The sequence below is a fragment of the Haemaphysalis longicornis genome, unplaced genomic scaffold, assembly GCF_048455015.1.
Source record: "Haemaphysalis longicornis isolate Haplotype H1 unplaced genomic scaffold, Haemaphysalis longicornis Haplotype H1 scaffold_7, whole genome shotgun sequence".
NCBI lineage: Eukaryota > Metazoa > Arthropoda > Arachnida > Ixodida > Ixodidae > Haemaphysalis > Haemaphysalis longicornis.
Genome location: NW_027526422.1, coordinates 43,135,067 through 43,161,951, shown reverse-complemented (window position 1 = coordinate 43,161,951; position 26,885 = coordinate 43,135,067). Strand labels below are relative to the sequence as shown.

The following is a 26,885-nucleotide window of genomic DNA, read 5'->3' as shown; positions in this document are numbered from 1 at the left end:
GTATACGTGACCAGCAAGAATTGGTTTTATTTGATGGGGCCTCGTATACCGTCCCTGTATTAAAGACGGTACTCTTTCTTGTGCTTGGTAAACACCAGAATCTGTCTTTCAAACTGTCTGCTAGTGGGTCACTGACCAAAGAGCCACTTAGAACTGCGTCACTTCACCGGGCAGATCACCGAGTAGCTCGTAACACGCAAACTACTAGTGGAAGTAGTGGTCCAGCGGTGGCCCACTAGTCGTCTACTCATGGGTCAACCATGGGTCACGTGAACCGGGCAATGGGGAGGCGGATTTAAGGGGAAAGGGGCATGTGCGCGGATCGGACAAATAGTGGGAGAGGGGAACTAGCTGTTAAGGCGTTAAAAACGCTATCATCTTTCGACGACACTGGCTGGGAAGAAAGCAAATATACACGCGGCCAATTTTGGAGGATTTCCACACCGAGGGCGAACTTTTCGAAAGATCCCCGCACGGGGCACCTTGAGCAATCTTGGTGACGGTACTGGCGATACCGCGGACCCCGAGCCCCCAAACATACGCTGGATCCAACCGTGGCAATGTGTTTATAGGTGGAGGGTTAGAAGCCGTGAACGGTGGCCGTCGGAGCCCAGGTCAAGCTCCGGCGGATGGGCTCCCTGTCTGTTCACCAGGCAGGGAGCTCCGGGACCTCTTTGGCTACCAGGGTAAGGTCAAAGGAGAAAGTACCCCCGTCTCCCTGCTTTCCAATGTGTCATATGGCATTTTCCAAACCCCCCCCCAAACGTGATCGGCCCCCGAAAAGGGGCCGCACCGAAGTTTCGTTCCCACCACTTCCCAACTTGAGTATTCCGAAACCAAACAACTACTCTCGCTTCTTAGTAATAGAATCAGTTGACCAGTTGAACCCTCTTGCTTCAAAATCAGTATTTCTCGTCTCCAAATTTCTTGAAGGTGTCATCGGCGAATCATATAAAGCCAAAAAACAAAGAACTGGTGAAATCCTTGTTGAAGTCAGTAGCCAGGATCAGGCTGATAAACTACTTGCACAAACCCGCATCGCCGATCTGGCCATCCGAGTCACGCCCCACCGCAGCCTAAACAGCTCCCAGGGCGTGATTTCCGAATATGACCTAATCAATGAATCTGAAGCTGACCTGCTGGAGGGCCTTCGTAGTCAGGGTGTAACAGCTATCAGGCGCATAACCATCCGCAGAGACGATAAACAAATACCGACAAAGCACCTCATCCTAACCTTCGACAAGGCGACCCTTCCTGAATTCATCAACGCAGGTTACATCCGTTGTTCAGTCCGGCCTTACATCCCGAACCCACGGCGCTGCTTCAAGTGCCAACGGTTCGGGCACGGCACAAACACCTGTCGCGGCCGACTTACCTGCGCAAAATGCGCCCAGCACGATCACCCGGCCGAAAACTGCAACGTGCAACAACTTCTTTGTGTAAACTGCCAGGGTCCACATGCGGCCTACTCCAGAAAATGCGAAAAGTTTCAATTAGAAAAGAAAATCATTAACATCAAGGTCACTGAAAACATCACTTTCCCAGAGGCGCGGAAGAGGTTCGCCTCTTTCCCTCTGGGGAGGTACGCCGACGCAGCTCGCCGGGGGGCGGAGCGGCGTCTGGTTTCGGCGGGGACCCAGTACCGCGAGTCGGACTTGGTCCCGCCCCCGCCCCCCCCTGGGTTGCCTCTGGCAGCCCAACCCGCCTCCGCACCGCTCGCTGAGCCAGCAGCGGCTGTGGTGGCATCCACGTCCGGTGGGGATGCTGCTGCACCCACCGTTTCCCCCCCTCTACCGGCCCGAAGCACACGCGAGGGCCCGGACGAGATGGAGACGGAGGCAGTCGCAGCGACCCCCTCCCCCGCCTCACTGCCTGTGCCATCTGGGGCGCTCCCCACGCCTTCGGCACTGGCAGCACAGGCAAAGAACACCCGAAACGGTATCACGTCAAGGGGGCCCAGTCCGCTGGGCACCCCCTTGCCTTCAGATGATGACATGGACGTCGAGCCCTTCCGGCTTTCATCGCAGCGGAAGGAACGGGCTGCGACGTCCAGGTCAGTAGAGAAGGCCAGAAAACCCCTTCCAAGAGTCCAAGCCCCGAAAGACCCTACATAAATAGTCACACTCCAGTAGCTCTGAACACATAATAATGGGAAGAGAAAATATTGTTCAATGGAACTGCAGAGGCCTTCTGAATAATCTTGACGACGTGCATGAGATTCTGCATGCCAACCAGCCAAGTTTAATGTGTGTCCAGGAAACACATCTGAATTCCAAACACACAAATTTCTTGAATAGTTACATGGTATACAGGAAAGACAGGGATGGCTGCACACACTCTTCTGGCGGTGTTGCCATAATCACCCGCAAATCCTTAGCATGCCACCCTGTCACCTTGAACACCGTCCTTGAGGCTGTAGCAATACGCTTAATAATATTTAATAGGTTGATAACGGTATGCTCCATATACATTCCTCCTGATGTTGCACTTACGAGCTCCGACTTCGAGGCGCTGGTTGACCAGCTGCCCGAACCATACATCCTTACAGGCGACCTTAATGCTCACAACTCTCTTTGGGGCTCTTCCAGAACGGATGCCCGAGGTCGCCTGATAGAAAAATTCCTTACATCTTCCGGAGCATGCCTTTTCAACAGTAAACAGCCTACATACCATAACATAGGACACAACACATACTCATGTCTTGACTTGGCGATTGGCTCCGCAGTTCTCTTTCCTCTTCTCGAGGGGGGTGTGGGAACTGACCCATATGGCAGTGACCACTTCCCCACCTCACTTACATATATAGGTAAAGGCTCAAGCAGTTCATCTTCCCATAATAGGTTCAATGAAGCACGAGCTAACTGGAATACATTTACAGAGACATCCAAACTACACCACACATCCATAGGACACCTACACGTTGAAGAAGCTACCCAACTCCTCACGGCGCACATCCTCGACGCCGCCGAAAAGTCCATTCCCCACGTCTCTGGTGCCCCGCGCAACCAGCGGAGGCCGTGGTGGAATGAGGACTGTAGGCGGGCGCGAGAGGCCCAGAACAAGGCGTGGGGTATCCTTCGTCGGTACCCCACGTCGGGAAACCTCCTCTTGTTCAAACGGGCCAAGGCCTTAGGAAAACGCGTGCGCCGTGAGGCAAAACGAGAGAGTTGGCGTACATTCATAACATCAATAAACTCCTACACAGACACACGGAAAGTATGGACACGTATACGCAAACTCAAAGGACAACAGACACACAGCCTGCCCCTGGTCAGTACAACAGGGGACACTCTGGAAGACCAGGCTGACACACTCGCACAACACTTCCAACACGTGTCCAGTTCAGCACACTACACGAACACTTTCCTGAAACATAAAGCCTCTTGTGAAAAGAAGTCCCTACACGACAACAACAAATCACAGACTTCGTACAACTCCCTGTTTTCACTATATGAGCTGAGGGCTTCTCTGAGCACGTGTAAACCCTCAGCTCCAGGCCCAGACAACATTACATATACAATGATACAGAACTTACACACAGACACTCTTGTAACACTTCTTCACCTTTTCAACAAGATATGGCTTTCGGGGCACATTCCAAAGTCTTGGAGGGATGCCATAGTTGTAGCATTCTTGAAAGAAGGGAAGGACCCTTCTTCTCCCGCTAGCTATCGACCCATTGCCCTGACCAGCTGCCTGTGCAAGCTTCTCGAGAAGATGATAAACCGGAGGCTCGTGTACTTTTTGGAGTATAACGGCCTTCTCGAGAGTTGCCAGGCAGGCTTCAGGGCGGGGCGATCCACGAATGATCAACTTGTGGCACTAGAGTCGTATATTAAGGATGCCTTCGTGCATAAACAGTTCTGTTTAACTGTGTTTTTCGACCTAGAAAAGGCCTATGACACCGCTTGGCGTTATGGGATCCTTACTGACCTGAAGTCATTCGGTGTTTCTGGTAGTATGTTTAACACCCTTGCTAGCTATTTGTCGGAGAGAACCTTTCGCGTCAGAGTTGGTTCTGCACTGTCAAAGGTACACGTGCAAGAAAATGGCGTGCCGCAAGGCGGGGTTCTAAGCTGCACTCTCTTCATAGTAAAAATGAACTCCCTTGGGAAGGCACTGCCGCCTACAATTTCTTACTCCATGTATGTAGATGACGTGCAGATATCTTTTAAATCATTTAATATGTCCATCTGCGAACGTCAAGTTCAGCTCGGCGTCAAGAAGCTTGCCGGCTGGGCTGACAAGAATGGCTTTAATATTAATCCCGCGAAGAGCTCTTGTGTTCTATTCTCCAGGAGGCGTGGCGTCCCCCCGGACCCAGACATCACTCTTACGAATGTGTCAATTCCTGTGAACAAGGAACACAAGTTTTTAGGTATTATATTTGACGAAAAACTTACATTCATCCCACATATAAGACAGCTCAAATGCAAATGCTTAAAAACAATGAATATTCTTAAGGTCCTCTCACATCAATCTTATGGGGCCGACAAACAACTCCTGCTGCGCCTGTACACAGCGTTGGTGGGGTCTCGGCTCGACTACGGCAGTGTCGTGTATGGGTCGGCGACAAAGACCGCACTGAGAATGCTCGACCCAGTGCTGCATCTTGGCCTTCGCCTCTCATGTGGCGCATTCCGCACTAGCCCCGTTGAAAGTCTTTATGTCGAGTGCGACAAATGGTGCCTAGGGCATCAGCGGGAGTATGTTGACCTGTTGTATGCATCCAAGATCGTGTCACTGACCAACCATCCTTTTAATCCCATCATGAACGATACATCAAATTTACAACTCTTTTTAAACAGGCCATCTATTCCCTTACCGTTCTTTCTCAGAGTTAGGGAGGAGGCTTGCGCTTCTGCACTCAATGTCCCCCTTTCAGACACGCACAAGACACCCATTCATAATTTTATCGCACCATGGCATCTTCGTCCTGTAACATGCGACCTGTCATTCATTCGTGTAGAAAAAAATAGGGTACCCAGGAATGCAATTCTTCAGCACTTCCTGTTCCTGCAGGACAAGTACAGGTGCGCAGAATTCTATAGCGACGCGTCCAAAACTAATTCTACTGTCTCTTGTGCAGCGCACGGACCAAATTTTAGAGTTATCAAAACAATGAATTTTCACAGCAGTATTTACACGGCAGAAGCGTATGGCATTTTACTCGTGTCAAATCACATCCTCGAACATAAGATTCCAAAGTCCATCGTCTACACAGATTCTCTAAGCGTTGTGCAGGCATTGTCATCAGGAAGGTCGTCAAAAAACTATGTAATCAATGTTCTTTTAAAGGTCATAATGACTGCATATGCTTCAGATTTAAAAATAACCATATGCTGGGTACCAGGTCACTGTGGGATCCCTGGCAATGAGACCGCTGATCAAATGGCTAGTGCTGCTGCTCTCATGACCACAGTTGACATAACAACAGTACCTTACACCGACCTAAAGACACACATCAGACGACAGCTTCGTAACACATGGCAACTACATTGGAGTCAACAGACAGACAACAAACTACACGTAATAAAACCACAACTGGGACGCTACATAACTGACTCACACAACAGATACACTGAAGTTGCCCTGGCTAGGCTGCGGATAGGCCACACACATGCGACGCACTCCCACCTGCTCACTGGAACTTCGGGACCCACGTGTAGCAGGTGTGGAAAGGGCCTATCCGTAGTCCACATACTAATCACATGCAGAGCACTTGACACAACACGACACAAACATTTCCCTGAATTATACAGACGACAGATTCCTTTGCACCCATCATATTTTTTAGCCGATGAACCAATGTTTTCTAGTCAACGTGTTTTTAAGTTTTTAGCTGAGGTAAACTTCCTGCAGCTCTTGTCATATCATGTGTAATCACCCTGGCCCTATACACCAGCCATCTCCATTGTCTTTTGTTTTGCATCATCTTTACTTTTAGTTACATGTTTTAGTACTTACGGTGTGATGAAAACTCAATAACTTCTTCTTTGGCGCTCTTTGCCCTCGTTGGCCTTGCGCCATAAAACACCAACCATCATCATCATCATCAACTTTTCGAAAGATGACCCTCCAGAAGAGTCGCGTCCTCTGCAGGAGACAATAGTCGTGGAGCTCTTCTTCCTCCTTTTTCTTCAGAACTTTCACGTTTAAGACAAGTTAAATGAGGCGATATGGACACCTCTGGATACATGTTCAAAATTTCCTTATATATTTTGCGAAAAGCTGTGTCAGATTATTCATTACTACTAACTCACGCAAAGAATGATCATTGCAGAGAGCTTCCACAGGCTGTTGTAGAGTTCCAAAAATTTCGTTTCCAACACTATGGTTGCAGTAAGATTTTAAACGGTCCTGCCGAGCTATGACAGTTTCTCACGTATTTTAACTTAAGCATCATACAGACCAAACTGCGGTTTGTACCAGAGCAATTCATTTTCGTGGAAACGAAAGCATGCGCATGAGGAGTATGCTACACTACGTGTGTGCACCTGATATTGTTCTGATCCCGTGAATGTACCCCTCGCAGGCCTCTCTGTGGGGATCTTGACACACTACCTCAACGACCGGATCCTGGTGGTCATTGCTACGCTGATATCGGCAACGGGCCTCGTGCTTTGTTACACGGCCACAGGCATGACGCAGATCACTGCGTACTATAGCATCAGCCAAGGTGACATTATTTCTCATTATTTCCTTACCTGCTGTGTCTAGATAGTAACAGTTCCCGATTCCAGATGCCTTTGGGAACGTTTTTCTTCTTCATTCATTGAAGGCAAATACAGTCATTCGGAGGACATTCAAAAGAACGACTGCGATATTAGAACTTTTTTATTAGGAATGACATGTACCATTAAAACGACAAGAACGTTTGTTAGTCGCTTTTTGAACATGAACATAACAAGTGAAGTAATAAAGAGAGAGCCGAAGATAATGAATGGCAGCCTATCATTGTCCCTAAGAAGAAATTGTATGACAGCTGCACCTTAGCGGTGCTCACCTGCGGGGCAGAAACTTGGAAGCTCACTAAAAGGGTTCAACTTAAATTGAGGACCACTCAGTGAGCGATGGGACGGAAGAGGATAGGTGTAACGTTAAGGGCCAAGAAGAGAGCGAAATGGATTAGGGAACAAACGCGTGTTAAAAACACATTAGTAGAAATGAAGAAGAAGAAATGGGTGTGGGGAGGGCATGTAACGCGAAGGCAAGATAACCGTTGGTCATTAATGGTAACAGAATGGATCCCTTGAGAAGGCAAGCGTGGCAGGGGGCAGCAGAAAGGTAGTTGGGCAGATGAGACCAAGAACTTTGCGGGGTTAAATTGGTCGCAGTTAGCACAGGACCAGGATAATTGGAGATCTATGGTAGAGGAATTTGCCCTGCAGTGGGCGTAGACAGGATGAAGAGGGTGATTATGATTAAAGGAGAAGAATGCCAAGAAAATTGTTCCACTACCGAATGACTTTGCGCGCACTACATATATATAAACTCTAAAAGTGTTCAAAACGTGCTGTGTCTCAGCAGTAAACAATTTGACAACTTTTTTCTACGACAGGGCATTTCTAAGTGTTTGGTGGCTAACATCGAACATTTTGAAGCCTAGTCATCCTACTAATTCATAGAATAAGAAGCCTTATTCAATTTCCTCAGTTCACACTAAGAGTCTGACTGACTCACTCTTCCATCCTTGCCTTTCAGGCCTCGGCACCGGCCTAGTTTTCACTCTGACGGCTGTGATCCTCAACAACGTCTTTAAGAAGAACCGGGCCACGGCGTCGGGCATCAACCTCTCAGGCCCCACGCTGGTAGCGCTGGTATTCCCGCTGCTGTTCCAGTACTGCGCCCAGAAGTACGGCTTACGCGGCGCCTTCCTCATTTCGAGCGGATTCACCCTCAACGCTCTGCCGGCGGCGCTGCTGCAGAGCGGCAAGATTCGCAAGCCACCCAAGCCGCCGGAAGAGTCAGTCTGCGAACCGGAGATCATCAATAACCCGCGTTACGACTGCGAGGTCAACATGACCGGCAGTACGTTCACCCTGGCCGACATCCCTGGAAGCACGTCGGACATCCCGAGCAAGCTTCTGGCGAGGAACGCCGCCCGCACGCTGTGTCAGGGCAGTAAAGTCGCACTTTTCGAGAAGGAAAAGCTTCTGGAAGACGACGGTACCGCTGAGGACACGGACGATGTGACCAACGGGAACAACAACATCGAAGATGTCGAAGAAGTGTTCGCCGCCAACGCCGTAGGCAAAAACACCGCTCACAGGGGGTCGAGGGACTCACAAGGGGAAAAGCACGCCGAATCTCGCAAGTCGGACGAGTTCAACATTGGATGCAACACTGCCGTCGACAAAGTCGTTGCTCCGGTGTATATCCTGCCCAAGCAGGGAGGAAAGAACATCATGAACTTAGCCAAGGACTCGTTAGCCGAGAAGGAAAAGCTGATTGGCCATGCCACTGCGTCGGGAGAGAAAAAAGGAGTGATCGTCGTCGCTAACGGTATCGTAGCGCCCAAGTGTCAGCCGGAGGTGTACTCGGACCACGCGGAGGTTGTCTTCCGGAAGGAGCGCACATCTAGCCTCCCCACCGTGAAAGGAACGCTGCCCAAGATGAAGGGCTGCTGCTCCAAGATCTCGAACGGCATGTCGATGTTCAAAGAGCTGTTCTGCTCGCCGTACTTTCTTCTTGTCTGCCTCTCTCAAGTATCGCACGTCTTTAACCATGCTACCTTCATCACCATCATCATCGACTACGCCAAGGATAACGGCATTCCCCCTGAAGAAGGCATTTACATACTTCTGGCTAATTCAGCAGGTGAGTACGGCGTCATTGCATGCTAGAGAACCACGAAGACACTTTGAGAAGGACCAGCGCACGTCACTGTGGCACTCTTCTGCAAATGAGGCTAGCATTCGAGTCTTGGCGCTCATATCAAGTTATGAGACAGGCACGCTGTGTAAACGCACGCTACGAACTTAACAGCGTGCCGAGGCTTTCTTGATTCTTTGAGATTCGCAATTGATCAACAAAAGCTCGAAACTACTATCATTGGCGACTGAGTACATTATGAAAACACAATGGTATCATAATTTCCGACAGTAGACTTGAGACTCTGGACGGCTCCACAGGTTTATTTAACAATCAACTCAACTCGGCGCTCGTGCAGGGCAGCACAATGCCAATGAAAAGGGTGTCGCTTAAGTGTGGAGTCGGTTTCCAAGGCAGCATGACAGGTGCCACAACGTTTGATCTACCGCAGCAGGTTCCTGTATTCCGCACAATATATATTTTTTCTAATGACCTTAAGCGATTCCTCTGTGTATTTTGTCGCTTGCACATGTAATTTTTCTAAGAGAAAATTACCGGTGGGTTTGTTCTGCACACTCATTCAGGCGCACCACGTTAACGCGAAAATAGACAATGTTATTCTAGCCTTACAAGTTTAGGGTTGTCTGTCCAAAGCGAATTTCCTGGTGGCGTAACCCTGCGCCTTGAGTACAAAGAAGTATGTCTGTCGGGTACTATCGAATTTTCAAGATTGTTTTTAATGATCCAGCATTCTGCGAAATGTTCAAATGCAGGCGGAAAACGTTTTAGCATAAAAACATGTTGAGTTAGCATTTGGCCCTTTGCAACTTTTCTTACAACTACGGGGCCGGCTCTTGCGCATGCAGGTGACCTGGTCGGCCGGCTTGGGCTGGGCTGGATCTCGGACAAGAAGCTGATCGAGCGTCGCAAGGTGATGCTGCTCAACTACCTGATCACGGGCATCCTCATGCACCTGGCCCCGCTGTGCACCACGTACGCCACCATCACGGCGCTCGCCGTCGCCATGGCCCTGTGCGGCGGCAGCACCATCACCCTCTTCTCGGTGCTCTTCTTCGAGTACCTGGGCCTCCGGCTCATGCCGCTCGCCTACGGACTCAGCAACTTCGCCGCCGGCAACGCCAACTTCTTCCGGCCCAGAGTGATCGGTACGCCTTCCCTCTGATATATCATCCGCTCATCTGCTGCCTGCTGCCAATGCCGTCTGCGCGGTAAAAAATTCAGGGTAGCTCGCACTCACGCGCAAGACTTGATTGGCGAAGCTGTTGTAGGTGAGCATTGCCGGACACATAGCCAAGTTTCATTATAATTGTTTATTAGCATAGTTGTGGTTCTAGTAAACGTCGTCATATGCATCGAAGAGGTCGCCGTCTTCTTCTCGGCGAGTGGTGTATGCAGTCATCCTCAGCATTTTAAACTTCCACCAGCTCTTCGTAATCGGCTCGTGGCAGCGGTGGCGGGATCTGCAAGTCGTCTCGGGAAGGAGTGGCACACTCGTGGCCATGTCTCGAATTATCCATAGTGGCTTCCAGAGAATGAAGCGGCCTCGGTGGCCTCCCCGTATCAGGGAGTGTTTTCATCTTTAGCATTAGCGCTGGAGTATTTTTTTACATGCATGGAACACTTTACGACAGTGCTGGAGTTTTTTTCTTTTTTGCCAAAGCCACTGCGCGAGCCGGGGACTCGGTGGTCGCCGCGAGGCACGCGCTCACAAGCGCACGGCTTTTTCTTCGTGTACCTTTCCAGCAACTGCAAACTCTTAAAACGGTGAACAGCTCTCGGTGCCAGTCATCAACGGATAAAATTTTTCTTCTGAATAAAAGCGTATGCACCATAGCGGCATCAGCGAGATGCTGAAGAAAGAACTGTGGTTCCTTATGGAAATGTTTTTCTATGTTGTTTTCGCATGCACAGTATACGCTAACCACAAAAGATATATCCGGATAGATATCATCACTCACTACTGAGCAAATCTAGTAGGATGAAAATTCAGCATAAGTTCGACGTTGGCGAAATCTATAAGGAAGGAAAACGCATTGGCTAAAACCTGGACGCCAACAATTCAAAGATCCAACAACTTTTAATTATAAACAAACTGCTCATAATGTGCCTTGTTTCACTCCTCCCCTGTTTGTCTGGCGAAAAAACAGGTACAAATCAAACTTCAGTTTAGCACAAATTCGCATGTAAAACAGCAAACAGCGTGTAGCAAACAGCATTTGTCTCGGTAGCATGATCTTGGCCTCTTACAGCAGGAATGAGGACAGGTGTTTCGCTATTTACTAAAAAGAGGAGTTGAGTCAGCAGCGGTCGGGCGATAAATTTTACGGTACACCAGTCACCGTTCGTACAGATGGGATGTAAGGCTGGTACATGCGAAAATAGGTCCTTACGTATATGCACTTGCGCGTCGGAACGAACGTTACTAACTCCCCTTCCACCACAACGTAGTTCATCCCTCTGGATATATCTTCTTTGGTTAGCGTATACTGGATATGCGAAAACAGCGCATGAAAACATTTGCAGAAGGAACCTCAGTTCTTTCTTCAGCATCTCGCTGATGCCGCTAGTGTATACGTTCTTGTTCAGAAGAAAAATTTTATCCTGGACCCCATTGTACGCCTGTGTAGCGCGAGAAACAAGTACGTGTGCACTTATCTACTTTCGTGTGGAGAGAGTGTGTCGTCCGGAGAATTAAACAGTGACGTACAATGAAAGTGCGTACTACTTAAGGTATGCGTACTTATGCCTTACGCACATACGTCATCATTATATACGTACAAATGTCACCAAGCTGCTTCAGAACAACTCTGTCCCGCCGAAAGTACCCCCGTCGGGACATACCATCTTATGCCAATATGCATTTCAAAATACTTTAAAAGGATACTCAGGCTTTTTTTTCCCTTATCAATCCTTCTTAGGTACACCACTAGCACATACGGGCATTGTTGAGACGAAGGATTTTATCCCGGAATCTTACCCCAGAATTTGATATTTGGTTGGCTCTAAGAAAGAAAATTGTCCGTACAGTATGCGCACGCACGTCCCTACGAATCATTACGACGATCAGTATAACTTTCCCCTCACTAATCAAAGAATGGCCCGCACCCCACAATATCGAGGGCGCGCAGAGATGAGCGTGTTCTTTCGAAAGAGGTAGTTGCGGATCACACAGCTCCTAATGAGGGACGTGAGTGTGTGTGGATGGCGCAATGAAGGAACGTAGCAAAAACAGTACAGCAAATGCAGGGAGGTTAACCAGGAAAGCCTTCGGCTGGCTACCCTGCACATGGGGACGGCGAAGTTGGATGAAACCTTTTTGTGTATCGAGATGATATTCTGCCGTACTATCTTCTCTGACGTTCTGTCGTCTGGAGCAGATTAAGGACGAGATGTTGTGCGCGCTTGTTTCTATATCGATGAATGCACCTGCGGTCACATTTTTCGTTTGTCACTATTTCTTTGAAACCAGGATTAAACATAAATGTTTGTTCTTTTCCCCCGTCCCCTGCAATGACATGTAGGCTACTACCGAGATTTCCACGGCACGTACGAAGGCGTGTTCCAGTTGCTGGGAAGTTTCCAGTTGTTCGTTTCTTTCCTGTGGCTGCTGTCTTGCGTCGTGGAGAGGTTCAGGCAGTCCAAGGACGCCCCTAAGCAACAACCAGACGACGCCGTGTGAAAAGAATCGTGTGACCCACCCAGCAACGCCTACAAAGACTACGCGCACGCACCTCTTGCTAAGGGATGCGTACACCGCACATTTTGGCCTGTGAGGCCACAGAAGCGATTCTTTGATTCCAGGCCTTCCAGTAGGCCGGTTTCACGAGGGGTATCACGACGACAGCTCTGTTCGAGCTTTTCCTCCAACACGAGAACAACATCCTCAAGGAAACCACGTTGAACAAGAAACGTTCGTCTTTTTGAATGAATATGCAGATCTCGTCCGATGAAGGGCCAAGGGCTCAGTGCCAGTATGATCTTTGCTTGGCCCTAGGCTTCGGAGCGAGTGTGATGCATGCATGAGCTTGGTGTCCTTGTGCATTGTTTCCATCGTCGTTGTGCACACTTTTTAACTAGCAGTCGTTTTGAAATAAACTTTGTTTGTGGACATTGTGATACACGTACCCGATGTCAGGAAGGTTTTTGGCAGGATGCGACGGTGACACTTAGCCCTCAGAGTAGAGCGATTTCCGTGTTAGCCTTGAAAGAGAGAAAGAAAATACAACAGCAAGCATAGAACGTTATGTTGAAAGTGCATGTATAGGTAATGAGTGTATAGTAACAAAGGATTGTAACGACCGCGAAAGTATACCGAGCGCATTTTTCGGTCCGTTTGGCTGAGCCGAGGGTCCCTCTGTATTTTTGTGCTGGAACAGAGTGTTAGGTATGTAAAAGCGTTGTGAAACACAGTTCAAAGCCACTGCGATAACCTGAAACAAACTACCGAAACAAAAACACCCATACAAACACACAAACAAACAAAAAACAAAACAAACAAACGGAGACAAACGAAGAAAACAGAACATACACTTATACACACACGCACTAAACACTTTATTGTGCTGCTGATGCGTAAAGCGCGCGACTGCGAGAGCCAATATATTTACTTCTATTTTTGAGACGAAGCATTTCGACTTGAGAATTGTCAGCGCGTTCTTAACTGTTGTCACATTGAGCTGAGTTTTTTGTAGCGTAGAGCTATGTACCGGAACAGCCGCCGCTATAGCGTGCGTGCATTTAGCGTAGGTTAGTGCGCTGCGTTTCTTTGTTTTCTTTGTTATTCTGGACTAACTCATTCCTTTCAGACACTGTGTGCATGATGCCAAGCGTACAGCGACCAAACAGCGATAAACGAGTTGAGTACTTTAACATAGAACTGTTACATGTTTAGACACTGTGATTACTTATAATCAAACGAATCGTCTTTCCAGCTACAGCGTTGTAGTGAAATGTACATTCTGCGAATGCTGTTTTTGTTTGCAACGTTTGTGTGTATGAAAGTGTTTATAAGTCAACTTTTTTCTTTTGCGTTCCCTCGTGTGTGATTGTCACGGCTGAGTTTCGTACATTGTTGAATAAAACACTTGATTTGTTGGTGCTCCAAGTATGCACATGCTTCTCATTTTTGTCTCAATCACACTGCAGGTGACTTTTAATAACTGCAAACGCTCTATGAAGATAACACACATGTGAGAAAAGCACTATTATAGAGAATGGTATCTGAAATTGCGATTTATACACTTCTTCTAGCAGCAAACGCCTCTGCGAAACCAACTAGTGGCCTTTTAAAGAGTTTTGCACCATACAAACCTGCGACGCCTTATTATAAATACCCCAAGTAGCCCTGATCCTTTCGCCCTCAAATTAAGTGGCCTGAAGTCAATGCACCCAAGAAAGCTAGATTATTGATGCGGCCGTTTACAAGAAAAGTCTGATAGGCGTAAAATCGATGGCGCCGCCACCGCCAGCAAAATTTCTTAGTTCCATGTTACTCGAAATAATTCTGGTTTCGGCAGCATGTCCCATGCGGCAGTGCGCAAATTACGGCACAATCACTAAACTATGAACAGCGAAAGCTTAAGTTTTTTGTCGGTCACAACAGTTCTGGGACCTTACGGCGGTATCTTAATGTATCCGGGTGCGTTACACACGCCTACCAGGGAGCCACACGGGCCTGTCCATACAAGAGGGTGATGTCTGACCCGAAACTACAATTTTGTTGATGAACTATGCTTCCCGGCCTGAATAGATAGTTATAACACATTGTAGCGGTAAAAATTAATCATTGGGCTGACAGTAACATCAGCATTGCAGTGATCAAGTCACTAAAGTAATTCCAGAGTCTCTCTATCGTTTAAGCCGGGCTCCAATAGGTGTCAGCCATTCGGTTTGTTATATAACACGTTAAAAAGCTTGGCCAACAATAAGTGAAATTGTAAATATAAAGTAAATGATGAAACAGAGTCCTAATACTGTTAAACCTGCAAAAATACGAAATTGGAATGGTAACAGAGAATGACATGCAGTGATCTCTCCAATGATCACTGCTTTATTTAAAAAGCCGCAGTCCGTACTTCCGAGCCATAAGTGTACCCAAGGAGTGGTCGTACATTGCATTTTCTCTCGTTTCTTCTATGTGCATCAGAAAGTAGGCGTAAATTCTCGGCGGCTTCGATTTACTCTCTCGAGCATTTGGGAATTCCCACCACACACTTCTTGCCGATTGCACAAAACTAAAAAAAAAAAACTACTCCTCCCTGCTGTTCTTAAAGGGGCAATGAAGACAACATACAATTTCGCTCGATTTGAAAGATTTACTCGCTACAATAAAACGTGCGCCAATTTTATTGCGAGCCTCAAACAAATGGGCTCTATCCTACTAAAAATATATAACAAATGGTGGCAACTCACCAGATGCTTTCCCCGCATTTGACTGGTTAGGCTGTAGGTCTCAGATGATGCAGGCAAAAGCAACTGCAAATAGAAACAGAGTTTCGCAGGCCTGACGATCGAACTCGTAGACATTAGGGAGTAACCTAATATTGCGTCTACAAAGCGACTGACACGTGCACAGTGCAAAAACGTCGCAAAGTCAGAATGACTCAGACAGGAGCACTATAATTGACAAGAAAGCTGCGACATTACAAAGAGCACCCGTAGCAGTCGGAAAGTCTCTGGAATGGCGAACAAGTAGCATCCGTCATTTTTTCAGCTTTGAGGTTACTGTCGAGCCCTAGTTCAATTCTGCTCAGTTTTATCCCTCCTAGCAATCTAGCAATGACGGAGACAATATAACGGGGTGCAAGGTTAACACACGGTAGAGCGCCTCATTCTCTTTATTGTTATAAAATCAAGTTGCACTCATGAGAGAGAGAGAGAGAGAGATAGAGAGAGAGAGCAACTTTAGTTAGTCGCCTGCAGAGCGGTTTCGGACTTACTATAAACAATGGGCGGAACAGCTGACCAGCTCTGAGCTCTCGGACCGCACCGACTGGTGGGACAGGTCCGGACGACCAAACAGCACCAGGGCATTTTAGACAAAGGATGCCTCTCACTGAGTGGAGGCCCTAACAACATCTACTGCTCACGTTTGCCTATCTCTTCACTCCTGCCTCTCCTTTCTAGGTTTAACTGGGCTTAATCAGAGATACAAAACCTTCAGTTTTTTCACTACGGCATCGAGCCAGCTTGCTGACTACGCGTTTTTTAAGGTAACCTTAAGCCGAAATATTAAGCGTTAATCCTCAAGCTGAGTACGGCTTTGAAATTGTAACTCCAAGAACCGACGAAACATCTGCGAATCGCTACCAAGGCTTTTACTGCGAGATAGACCAACGCTAGGCTTGTCTGATAGATTACGTTCCAGCTACAGCTGTTAGTACTCGCGTGATGATGTCACACACGGTCAGGTCGCGCAGCTCGCACTTGCGCCACTTTTACACCGGCGGCTGGCTCTTGCTTGTGTCAGTTAGAAGAGGAAGGGGACCAAGGAAAGGGACAAAGTAAGACTGTCAAGCTCTGGTAACAAAGACAGACTATCGAAATCTATCAATGTTCTGGTACGTGCTAACTCATGTAAATATTTCTATGAAGTGGTGGCTGTCTTGACTTTGAAACTCGCCTTAATATGCTCCATCACGGCGCCACACAGTGGTATCAGAGCACAACAATGATGACCAAGTGTGAAACCCCATCTTTTACACTGCCCTTACAAGGTAACCTGAACGACTGCGCAACTTTCCAATATAACGCCCGCACCATGCGACCAATGCTTGCCGACAAGTTGTACAGAGATGTCAATCATCGTTTGTCGTGGTCTCGGAACCTCGCTTTGGAGATGACTTTCAGATAAAAAGTATTTCTTTAGCACAGCTTGAGTGGAGTGAGTCGGTTGTTAATATAGGCTTCCGCGAGAATGTGCAGCCGACAAGAATTCCTACTTTATCTCGTAGCACTGACAAATATGTCTGTGTTTAAAATACGGCTGGTACTAAGCGTTTTGTATTCATTCTCATCTATGTGGAACCAGCACCGGCTTTTGATGCTTACAGGAATGAAAATGATGTGACTGGCACGACTTTACTTACCATAATCTGTGATGACTTAACGCACCCACGGAAATTTGGGGAAGTGCATATACAACTTCTGGTTGGGCAAGGCTTGCTGAGCTACTTGCAAAAGGGACCATTGAGCCATGCCCGCTGGTATTACCAGCCCATTCAGAGACGATTACGGCAAATACGGTGACCACTGTGATTGCGGCGTCATGCCTAACATCTTCATCTTGAAATATTCTAACCATAGCGCAAACAAAGCCTGAAATATCAAAACTGTTGGTTTTAAAAAAGTCGGTTTACCCTGCATGGTATTGGTCACAGTGGTTAAAACCCTCCACCAAAAGCTGAAGAAAAGACCACACCGTAAGGCCGACCACGTGACAAGAAAAAAAAGCCGCTGGTGGTGCCGTATATCCACAAGGAGGTTATCAACTGCGAAAAATAGTGGCAGATTCGCACGGGGGGGGGGGGCAAAGACTGAGCAAACAGCGAAGCTGGTGACCCTATTTAGCTTATTCTTGGTGCGACTAAGTTTATCCGTGGTTGTGTTTCGAAACTAGGTCAAGTTTTGTTCGTGCTGTCGTCGTTAGCCTCCCAAAGAGCAATAAACACTCGGTCGTTAATTATGTACAATGTACGCGAGCTCGTAACTCCGGATCTTCTGTAACTCGCCGACGCCCTGCCGCCTCTTCACCCGCGCGATATTCGGGACTGGACCGAAGTCGTCGCATGCGTTCTCGAGTAGCGGCGCGGCGGTTTTCGCGCTGCACTTCCTCTTGTTCGGTAGTGATGCTCTCCTTCTGTCGGGCCATCTCTCCCTTCGTTGAAGACCCGGCTGTTGCACCTCACACGTATTTCTGAACCTACCGCTGAAAGTTCCCCATGACTGGCAGGCCCGAATCGTTCTGTATACGCAGGAATTCACATTTCTTCCAAAACGTATTACGTTAGCACGAGCTAGAATCGGTGGCAATCGGCTTCGCGAACTCGGCGTCTGTAGCACGAGCTGTTCCGTGCTTTTCCCTTCAGGCACGAACGCGCGTGAACTGGCGTGGAGAAAAGCACGCTGGGCAGAGTGTTCTCGAATGTTGAGCGGTGGCGGCGCGCGCGATGATGTGATCGCTCGCCAAGTTTTTCTCGCGCACGTTCACCGGCCCAATACCAGATTTAACAAAACCGTTACAAATTCTGTGCCATTCCACTCTGAATAAGGATTACCAGGATTACCAGCGGAGCCTCAACATAGGCTACAATATTCCCTGACCGGAGCGTCGTCCGAGGAGTTACGAAACAAAACACGCCTGCTGGTAATTTGCGATTGGGCATACTTGCAAGTTAATTACCTGGATGAAACTTGGAGGGACTAGTCTTATTCCAGCAGACAAACACAGGGCTGTCAGTTTCCCTCCTATAGAAGCTCATGTATTGACAGCAGGAGGGAATTCCACAAAATTTACAACTTCACCGGGAATTATGTAATTTGGGATAACAAAAGACACACGGCGTTTCAGCGGCTAATTTTTATGCAATTTGTTGCGGGATAGTTCAGACAAACTAAGTGTTACAGCCATTTTCTGTAACAATCCTCTCTCCGTAGATGGGCGTTCACTGTGCAACACTCGATGTTGGAAAGCCACGTTACAAAGACCAAGATTAACCGATCACCATTAATTCGTCTTCAGCTCTAAACACAAATGTATTGCTGGGAAGACAATTTTCTGGGAAAATACAAGCAGTCTTATATGAAAATATGAAGGTCCAAAGGCGGTTTTGTTTTTCAGCTAAGTTTTTCCATTGGCTATAGGTGTGTCGTGCAGTTTTGAAGTCCCGGGTATTTAAGTGGTTGCCGCAAGGTGGCGTTACGCTCGCGTGCGATTTTTGTCTACATCGTTCTCTAGTCGGAGACAATATGATGGATATTAGCCACAGACAGCTTCGCTGTAAGAATGCGGCCAAATGGAAAAACGTATACCAGGGGCCAAATTCTCTAAAAAACGGGCGTCTCTTTGAAACGACGGGGTAGCGCCATGCAAATGCATGTGTTCTGGGGTTGGGGCCGTCGCTTTGAGGAAGGTGTGCACACAGTGTGGGCCGCATAAAAGCACTGTGCAAGGGCGCGAAGCGACAAGTGAAACGATGGGGGGGCAGTGGGTGTCGCTTCGCGCCCTTGTCACAGTGCTTTTAAATGCAGAGCATTTCAGTAACTCACGATGTCACCCGCGTTGGCGTCCGTAGTCCGCGTCCGCATCGCTCCCCCTACACTATATAAAAAAATAAAAGCCGCCCGCATCTTCCCACGGGGGGAACTCGAGTAAATGCGTCGCATCTACTCGAGTCAAGCAAAGCGTCACGTCAAGCGAAAGCCAAGCAAAGACGCCCTTGACTGAATTCCGAACGCGCGCTCCGCCGCTTATATACGTTGAGGGGACTGCGTAAGCCGGTCCCAGTCGACGACGTTGGCGTACTTGTAAAGCGGCGTGGACTCTAGGTGTTTGAGCCAAGCGCGGATGTTGCTTCGCCGGAGAACGGCACACCGGTTATATGCGCCGCGCTAGAAAGAGAGGAAACCGCGGAAGAGAGAGTACAGCACATGCGCCGGCCCCAGCGCGTCTGCCGCGGCTATGACGCAACACAATCCAACACAATCCACTTTATTCCAATCCAATCCAAATCCAAGCCAAGCCAATCCAATCCAAGCCAATCCAATCGAATCCAATCCAATGCCCCTCGCGAGAGAGTGTTCGAATCCAATCCAATGCCCCTCGCGAGAGAGTTCGCTATCGCCTCGACTCGACGCGCATGCGCAGTGAGCGTGCGGACTACGGACGCCAACGCGGGTGACATCGTGAGTTACTGAAATGCTCTGCATTTAATACTTGCCGGCGCCAGGTTTCGATCCTACGACTCTGCGGGCGGAACGCAAGGTGCACGGTTCTCTACCAACTGAGCCACAAAGCCGACACAGAACGGAAGGTTACGAACGTGCCTTATATCCTTGACTCATTCAACCGTCGGCCAGAGGTGCGCCCTCTCCCCCGCGTCCTCCTCGCCTTCTCTCCGCTCGCAACGCCCTCTCTCGCCGCGTTCGGTTCGGGCGCACAACAGGTGGGGACGTGCGCAACACCCTCTCTCGCCGCGTTAGGTTCGCGCGCAAGGACATGTGGGGCGCTCGCATCGCGCTCTCTCGCCGCGGTCGGTTCGCGCTTAAACCACATATGTCGTTCGCGCGCGCTGCGGTCGCTAACATCTGTGGCGTGATCGTGACGTCAGCATCACGCGTTCACGTGGTGGCGATTTCGGCGCTATAACACTCTCTCGCGAGGGGCATTGGATTGGATTCGATTGGATTGGCTTGGATTTGGATTGGATTGGATTAAAGTGGATTGTGTTGGATTGTGTTGCGTCATAGCCGCGCCACGTTGCGTCATAGCCGCTCCACGTTGCGTCATAGCCGCGGCAGGGGGTTCACGGCACGTTTCACCATCGACTTCATCGACAATGTCTACGCTGGAAGACAACAATTACAACAACAACAACCAATACGTAATCCATACGACTTGCAGGCGCGCCCCCCCGCAGAAATGCTCTGCATTTGATCGTGCCCCTCGCGATGGTGATGTTTTTTATGCTAGCGCGTGCCGTATACGACGCGCGGCATTTGTACCGGTCACGCCCGCTGCCCACACGGCAGCGATGAACGCTTCGTCTAATGAGGAGTGACACTCGGCTGCTGCGCTTGGTGCTGGGAAAGAGCCGTCGTTGCTAAAGCCTGAAGGACGCACCTCCTCCGATCGCCGATAAGGGGCAACCACCGCGACAGGTCACGTTTTGGTCTGAACACTCGCCGAATGCGCCGTGTTGGCGCTGCGCGCTCAGCTAAAATGCGGCGTTGCGAGGACGAGCCTTCTGCGCGAGATAGAGATAATAAAACGGAAACCGTTAGAATACTCCGACGGAGTATTTGCTAAACGAAAAATTTAGGCTTGCGGAACCTTTCGGCGAGACAGGGCAGGCTTTGCATGCGAAGCATATCTTCGATTCGAGGCAGGTTTTGGTGTAAAGGCCTAAGAGGTGCATTTAGTACATTGTCAAAGACCGTTCCATCGGGCGAGGGGGAAACGTACTCTCGCACGCAGCGGTCGCGGCGCGCGGCCGCCTTTCCTCCTCTCTGGAGTGTGCGCGCCGATCACGGCGGGCCTGGCGCGGCTGCTCCTTTGCCTTGACTACGCTCTGTAGACATCGCGCTTGCGGGTTTACCACTAAGTTACACATTATTTTCTGCGGCTCACACTGCTTGCACATCTTTGTTAAAGCGACGGCCCCAACCCCAGAACACATGCATTTGCATGGCGCTACCCCGTCGTTTCAAAGCGACGCCCCGTCATTTTAGAGAATTCGGCCCCAGATGTGGCTGTTGCCATCAACTCTCTCCGTGCATTTGCGCCTTCAGGAGACAAGAAGTAGGTATGCTGAAAAGGCATGCATATACAGGGACGCACGGGTAAGGTAATCATCAACGAGAGTGAAAAGACCCAGATCAGACAAAAAGGGAGGCAAGAAGACACTATCTTTCCAATATTGTTTACAGGCTGTCTTAAGAGGGTATTGAGGAAGATTTACTGGAAGAAGACAGGGGCAGGAGTGAATGGAGAATATTTGAGCCACTTGAGGTTTGCAGACGACAGAGAATTTTAGCACATCATTACCGCGTTTGCGTTACCGTTTACTGTGTTACCGGAGGCGGGAATTTCCGTTTACCGCTGAAAACGGTAGGACACGTTTCTGCTTACCGTTTGCTGTTTGCGTATTCCGACCGCCAAGGTGCAGATAGCGAAGTCTGAGGAATTAGTCTCAAAAGAAATCGTGCATAATTTTGTTGCTCATACCTATACGCTTTGGTTTAAAGTAGCTTGATGGTTTCGCTTCGTGGATGAAGCGTTCCCAATAATATGCGTTCTATTGAGAATACCGTTGCCATCACCTGTGAAGATCTATAAAAGAAAACGCGGTTGTGGCGCCATCGACTGAGTAGAGTTTGAATCAAGGTGAACTAAAATTTACGCCCGCACTAGATATTCCGGCAAGAAATGATTAAAATATGTTGTAGTAATTACTCAATAATCTACACTACCTAGCCCAGCACAATTGTTGAAGCATGAAAGCCCTTTGCGAGCTCAGAAACTTATCCAAACTATTTGAAGCGGGTGAGGCTTGGACGAGTAAAGGCGGCCATTTTTCTCTCCCATCTGAGAAAAATAGTCGTTTGTCGTTCTCCCCAGCGTCATTTAACACGAAAATCGTAATAAACAACATCAACTAAGATTACTTTTATTTGCTGTACCAAGCATCAAGCGCCAAGAGCTCTTGTATCTGCGATAGTCAAGACGCGAGGGTACACTTAGTCTGCTCGGGACGCTCGCTGGCGACGGCAAAGCCCGTGCCGGTAAGTTACCGTTCGAGGCAACTTCTCACGCGTGCGCAGCCGACTCCCACAAGTACCGTAGATGGTAACGTACACACAGTAACGGTATGCCAACACTCTCTATTATATTGTACAGTGAACCGGCAGAAAAACCACAAAAAGCCTATACAGCCATACCGCACTGCCAGAAATGACAAATGGGGCATGAACTAAAAGCGTACTAAGCAGCATGAAGGATAACTTCAGTCAGCTGAAGGAGCAGTGTATATAAAGACGATGGTAGGAACGCTTAGGGACAGCAAACGAGCATTCCATACTACAGAACAAACGTTGGTGGAAGACATCACAGATGAAAGTGAGAAGAGGAAGGAGGGGACTTAACGCGGATAACGGGCAACCGGTGGATCATCAAGGCAACTGAGTGGCTATAGCGAGAGACGGAGAAGTAGGGGAAGGCCATTTACTCGATGGATGGATGAAATAACGAAATTCAGGGTAAGGAATGACCTAGGGCATCGCAAGACAGGTACTGCTGATGGAACATGGGTGAGGCCTTCATTCTGCAGCGCACGCATGCAGGCTAGTAACTGCTGATTACGATGATAATGAAATGTCATGTAAAAAGAATTATTATACTCCCTGGATTTCTTCAGAACAAGGTTGTTGGCATAAACGTGATGCACTGTTAAGCAGCATTTTTTAAAACCCAGCGTGTTCCATCGGTTGTCCCAAATCTAGGGTGTCAGTTACGCTCTTAACTGATAAACTGATATCTTATTAAGCAACTTATATACAACCACAGTCCTCCAACTTTTGGATGTTTCAATCTTCAGATCATTGGGCTTACTTGATCAAGTTGTTCTGGGATCCGAAACCGGGTCCTACAAAAGGCGAGTTCAGCACGCATCGCCGGCACGATTGCCGAGTCCTAGCTCGGCATAAAAGGTGGGCCCAGTGAACAAAAGGTGAACCCAGTGAATGCGCTTGTGGCCTTCGACTTAGAAACGTGTGCTGGAGACGTGTATTGAAACCTGCACGAGCAATGTGAGAACGCTACTTACGCACCACCCCACGTTTTTATGGTAATAGCGAATACGTAGTTCCTACCGTAAAGCCCGTTTATATCGAACACGGTTATATCGAATTATTGACTGTACCGAACACTTGTGTAATTCTGGTAAAATTACATGCATTTAAAACTTTTTATATCGAACGCGATTTTGCTCACAATGGATATATCGAACTCTCCCGCGCGGAATTTTTCGCTCTCCTTAGGCATGCGGCAGGCTTTCCCGCAATACGTCGGCGCACAGCGGTGTCGCGGGTGTCGCTTGCGACTCCCGCGCGAGCGCGGGCGCGTCCAAACCGGCCGTGGAAGAGCGGACCAGCTCTACGCATGCATGCCGTTGGAGGTGAAAGCGCCACATTGGGCGCTGCGGGCTGCGGTGTCACCGAACTTCAAGCCCGCGCCACTCGCTTCGCGCACTTGCTGGGTTCGCTGGGTTCGCCGTTATTCGCTTGTATCCATGCTTGTCTCCGCTCTGTCGAAGACGCCGAGGACTCCGAGCCGCTTCCGAGCACGAGTGAAGCCGTCGCTGCCGTGGCCCTGCGCTACGGCGATACTGCAGTGCCATTGAGGGCAGCGGTCTTGTGCTTGTCGACTGTTTAGATACCGTGCAGCAAGCAGTCACCAGCAACGCGTTGCGCTCCAAGAAGCAGGCTACACTAACGCAGTTCTTCCGCCCAATAAATTATTGTTTTCTTTCCGAGAAACTGTCGTATCAATAGTGAACTGCAGGGTGGTAAGAGCTCAGCGTTAGCTCGTGACTCCGTCGGCAAGATTGATCTCAAATGTTTTTGCTTCACGTTCTATAACGAATTTTCGCTACATCGAACTATTTTACAATCCTCGCGCTGTTCGATACAAGCGGGCTTACTGTACATGGGCGATGGAGGAGGAAACACAAGAGAAGAAAACAATCCCCTCCGTGGGTACGCGGAGATTACCCTGGAGGAAAAGAACAAAACAAAAAAGACCCACAAGGAAAATGACCTAGACGACGGTAATGGGAGGACACAATCGAACCCATGGGTCCTACAGGAGTATTCTGCAGATTCCTTTTAAGAAAGTAGCAAAGCTTGCTTACAGGGTAACGAAGGCGATTGGCCAAGCCTTTCGATAATAGTAACGGAGAGAGGGAGAAAACGACGCAAAGAGAAAATGATCGATAATAGCAGCACACTATCCAACAAGGGAATGACCACATGAACAATTTGAGCATTGCTAATTACAAAAGCAGCAAAAGACGTGTGCTTTCACATCGTGTATGTGTTGCTAAATAGGGCGATTAACCAAACATCTCATTCAAACTAACAGGGTAAAGTAAAATATGCCACCAGAAAAGGATAATGACCATTGATATAAAAAGACAAGCGAAGCACTGCGAACATTTCTGTATGCCTGTGCTGCCTCTACTACGATGCACTATAAAACGTCTACCCCCCGCCGCGGTAGCTCAGTGGTTAAGGCGTTGTGCTGCTGAGCAAGAGGCCGCAGGTTCGATTCCTGGCCGCGGCCGCCGCTTTTCTGATGGAGGCAAATAGCAGAAACACCTATGTGTACGAGATTTCTGTGCACGTTAAAGATTCCCAGGTGGTCAAAATTAAGCCGGACCCCTCCACTACGGCGCGCCTCATCGCCTGCGTTGCGTCAGCGCGAAACCCTACAATCAATCAATCAATCAATCAATCAATCAATCAATCAATCAATCAATCAATCAATCAATCAATCAATCAATCAATCAATAAATCAATCAATAATAAAGTGGCTACCTCGGTGGCAGCTGTGAAACGTTACCGCCCGCGGAAGTACGTCCAAGAAGAAGATGCAAGAAACCAAAAAATGCCGCAATGCGAGGAAAATAGCGGGCGCTCGCTGCAGCTGAAGTCACCACAAGCTGACAAGAGCACAATTGTTACGGCGCGAAGATTACGCGGCAGACATAAATCACTCTTGTGACGAAGACGTCGCAAAGATAAGGACATAATCCCGGCCGACCTGCGATTACACATCGAGGATCACACAGCTTGAAATAAAATGCAATGCTTTTGCAACCCCACATGTAAGTCTCGTAAGTGCCTGCCTGGATTTTTCCCCTGTCACCTGCGGCTTTTTCTGCCTTCGCTCTACTGAGTGCCTTGATTGATTGTAGGGTTTAACGCGCCGGCGCAACGCAGGCGATGAGGCGCGCCGTAGTGGAGGGCTCCGGATTAATTTCGTCCACTTGGGGATATTTAACGTGCGCCGAAATCTCGTACACACGGACGTTTTTGCTCTTCGCCTCCATGAGAAAAGCGGCCGCCGCGGCCGGGAATCGAACCCGCGACCTCGTGCTGATCAGCGCAACGCCTTAGACACTGAGCCATCGCGGCGGGTTACTGAGTGCCTTTTGCAGCTCGTTCTTAATTCCTGCTAGGCCCTCGCCAACCAAGTTGGATTCGGTTACAAGTTAAGAACAGCCGCGGAAGTTGCCCCTACGCGTTATCAACGCAGCCGGCTGCTCCTCCGGACGGCGCGAAGAGTCCATTACTGCAAGTATTTTAGGGTGCTCAAAAGAAAAGCAGGCGCAAAAATAAATCATGCGAATATCATATTCTTAAACACGTAGAAGTTTAAAGCCAAACTTGGTGATAATACCAGATGACCTCGCGCATTAAACGCAGTGCAACTTCAAAAAGCCTACCCATTGACGTCCCTGCTTGTCCCTGCTTCATCGCTCGGTTGAGTGATGCACTACATGGGCTGAGCCAATTCTTAAGGCCAGGTTCATACTGTTGCCGCAACTGCGGTAATAACTTTAAATGAATGACGTCATTTTACGTCTCAGCCAACTGAACTGCGTGAAGTGCCGCTTTTTTATACGTTTATAGATCACGATATTATGGCTTTTGCGTCGGTAGTCTGAACAAAGCCTCACTTGTACCCTACTTATTTCGAATCCAGTAGTGCTTTTCTTGCAACGTTGCTGGAGTATTGAACCTTTCGGACAAATTGACTATCTCATATGTTGTTCGTTATGTTCTAGGCTTAGTAGCCTAGCCTGTATATTTTCTCGCTGCCTTAATAAGCTTTTTTGTTTCCCAGAAGCTTTCACGTTCCGTTCATGCCCCTTCAATCCTTGCTACGGTATAGCCAACTTCAACAAGCCCCGCGTAGGAAGGTTGGTACAAGGCTGATGCTGCTCATCTGTTGAAAGTTTTGTTCATGTGCATCAGCTGGGGAGGGGGGGGGGGGGGCGACTGTGAACGCTAATGGCAATTCATTTCGAAGAACAAATATCCTAGAGTGTCGCAATGAACACGCCACGTCGCTTCCCTTCCTCCTTGCGGGCCGTTGCCCTTTGTAGCCAGGCTGCCCGACGCAGTAATTGCCCACTTCAAAGGCGCAGCCTTTTATCATAGATAATACGCTGCTCATGTTTGCGCGCCACGTACGTGAGCAGCGGCACACTTAAAATGTTACTTTACGGCCGTATTTAGAGAGATGGGGCCATTTTACCGAGTGACAAGAC

The 26,885-nt window shown here is 48.6% G+C and overlaps 1 protein-coding gene across 2 annotated transcripts in view; it reads left to right on the top strand.

Annotated features, from left to right (window-relative positions):
- Nucleotides 1-13,942, top strand: part of LOC144145390 (monocarboxylate transporter 9-like) — a 66,351-nt gene extending 52,409 nt beyond the window's left edge. For both annotated transcript variants that reach the window (XM_077676978.1, XM_077676977.1), the window contains exons 3-6: nt 6,536-6,679; nt 7,705-8,820; nt 9,681-9,980; nt 12,357-13,942. In XM_077676978.1, coding sequence (XP_077533104.1) covers nt 6,536-6,679; nt 7,705-8,820; nt 9,681-9,980; nt 12,357-12,514 — 1,718 coding nt within the window. In that variant the 3' untranslated portion in view covers nt 12,515-13,942. The remainder of the gene's footprint in view (nt 1-6,535; nt 6,680-7,704; nt 8,821-9,680; nt 9,981-12,356) is intronic.
- The last annotated feature ends 12,943 nt before the right edge of the window (nt 13,943-26,885 follow it).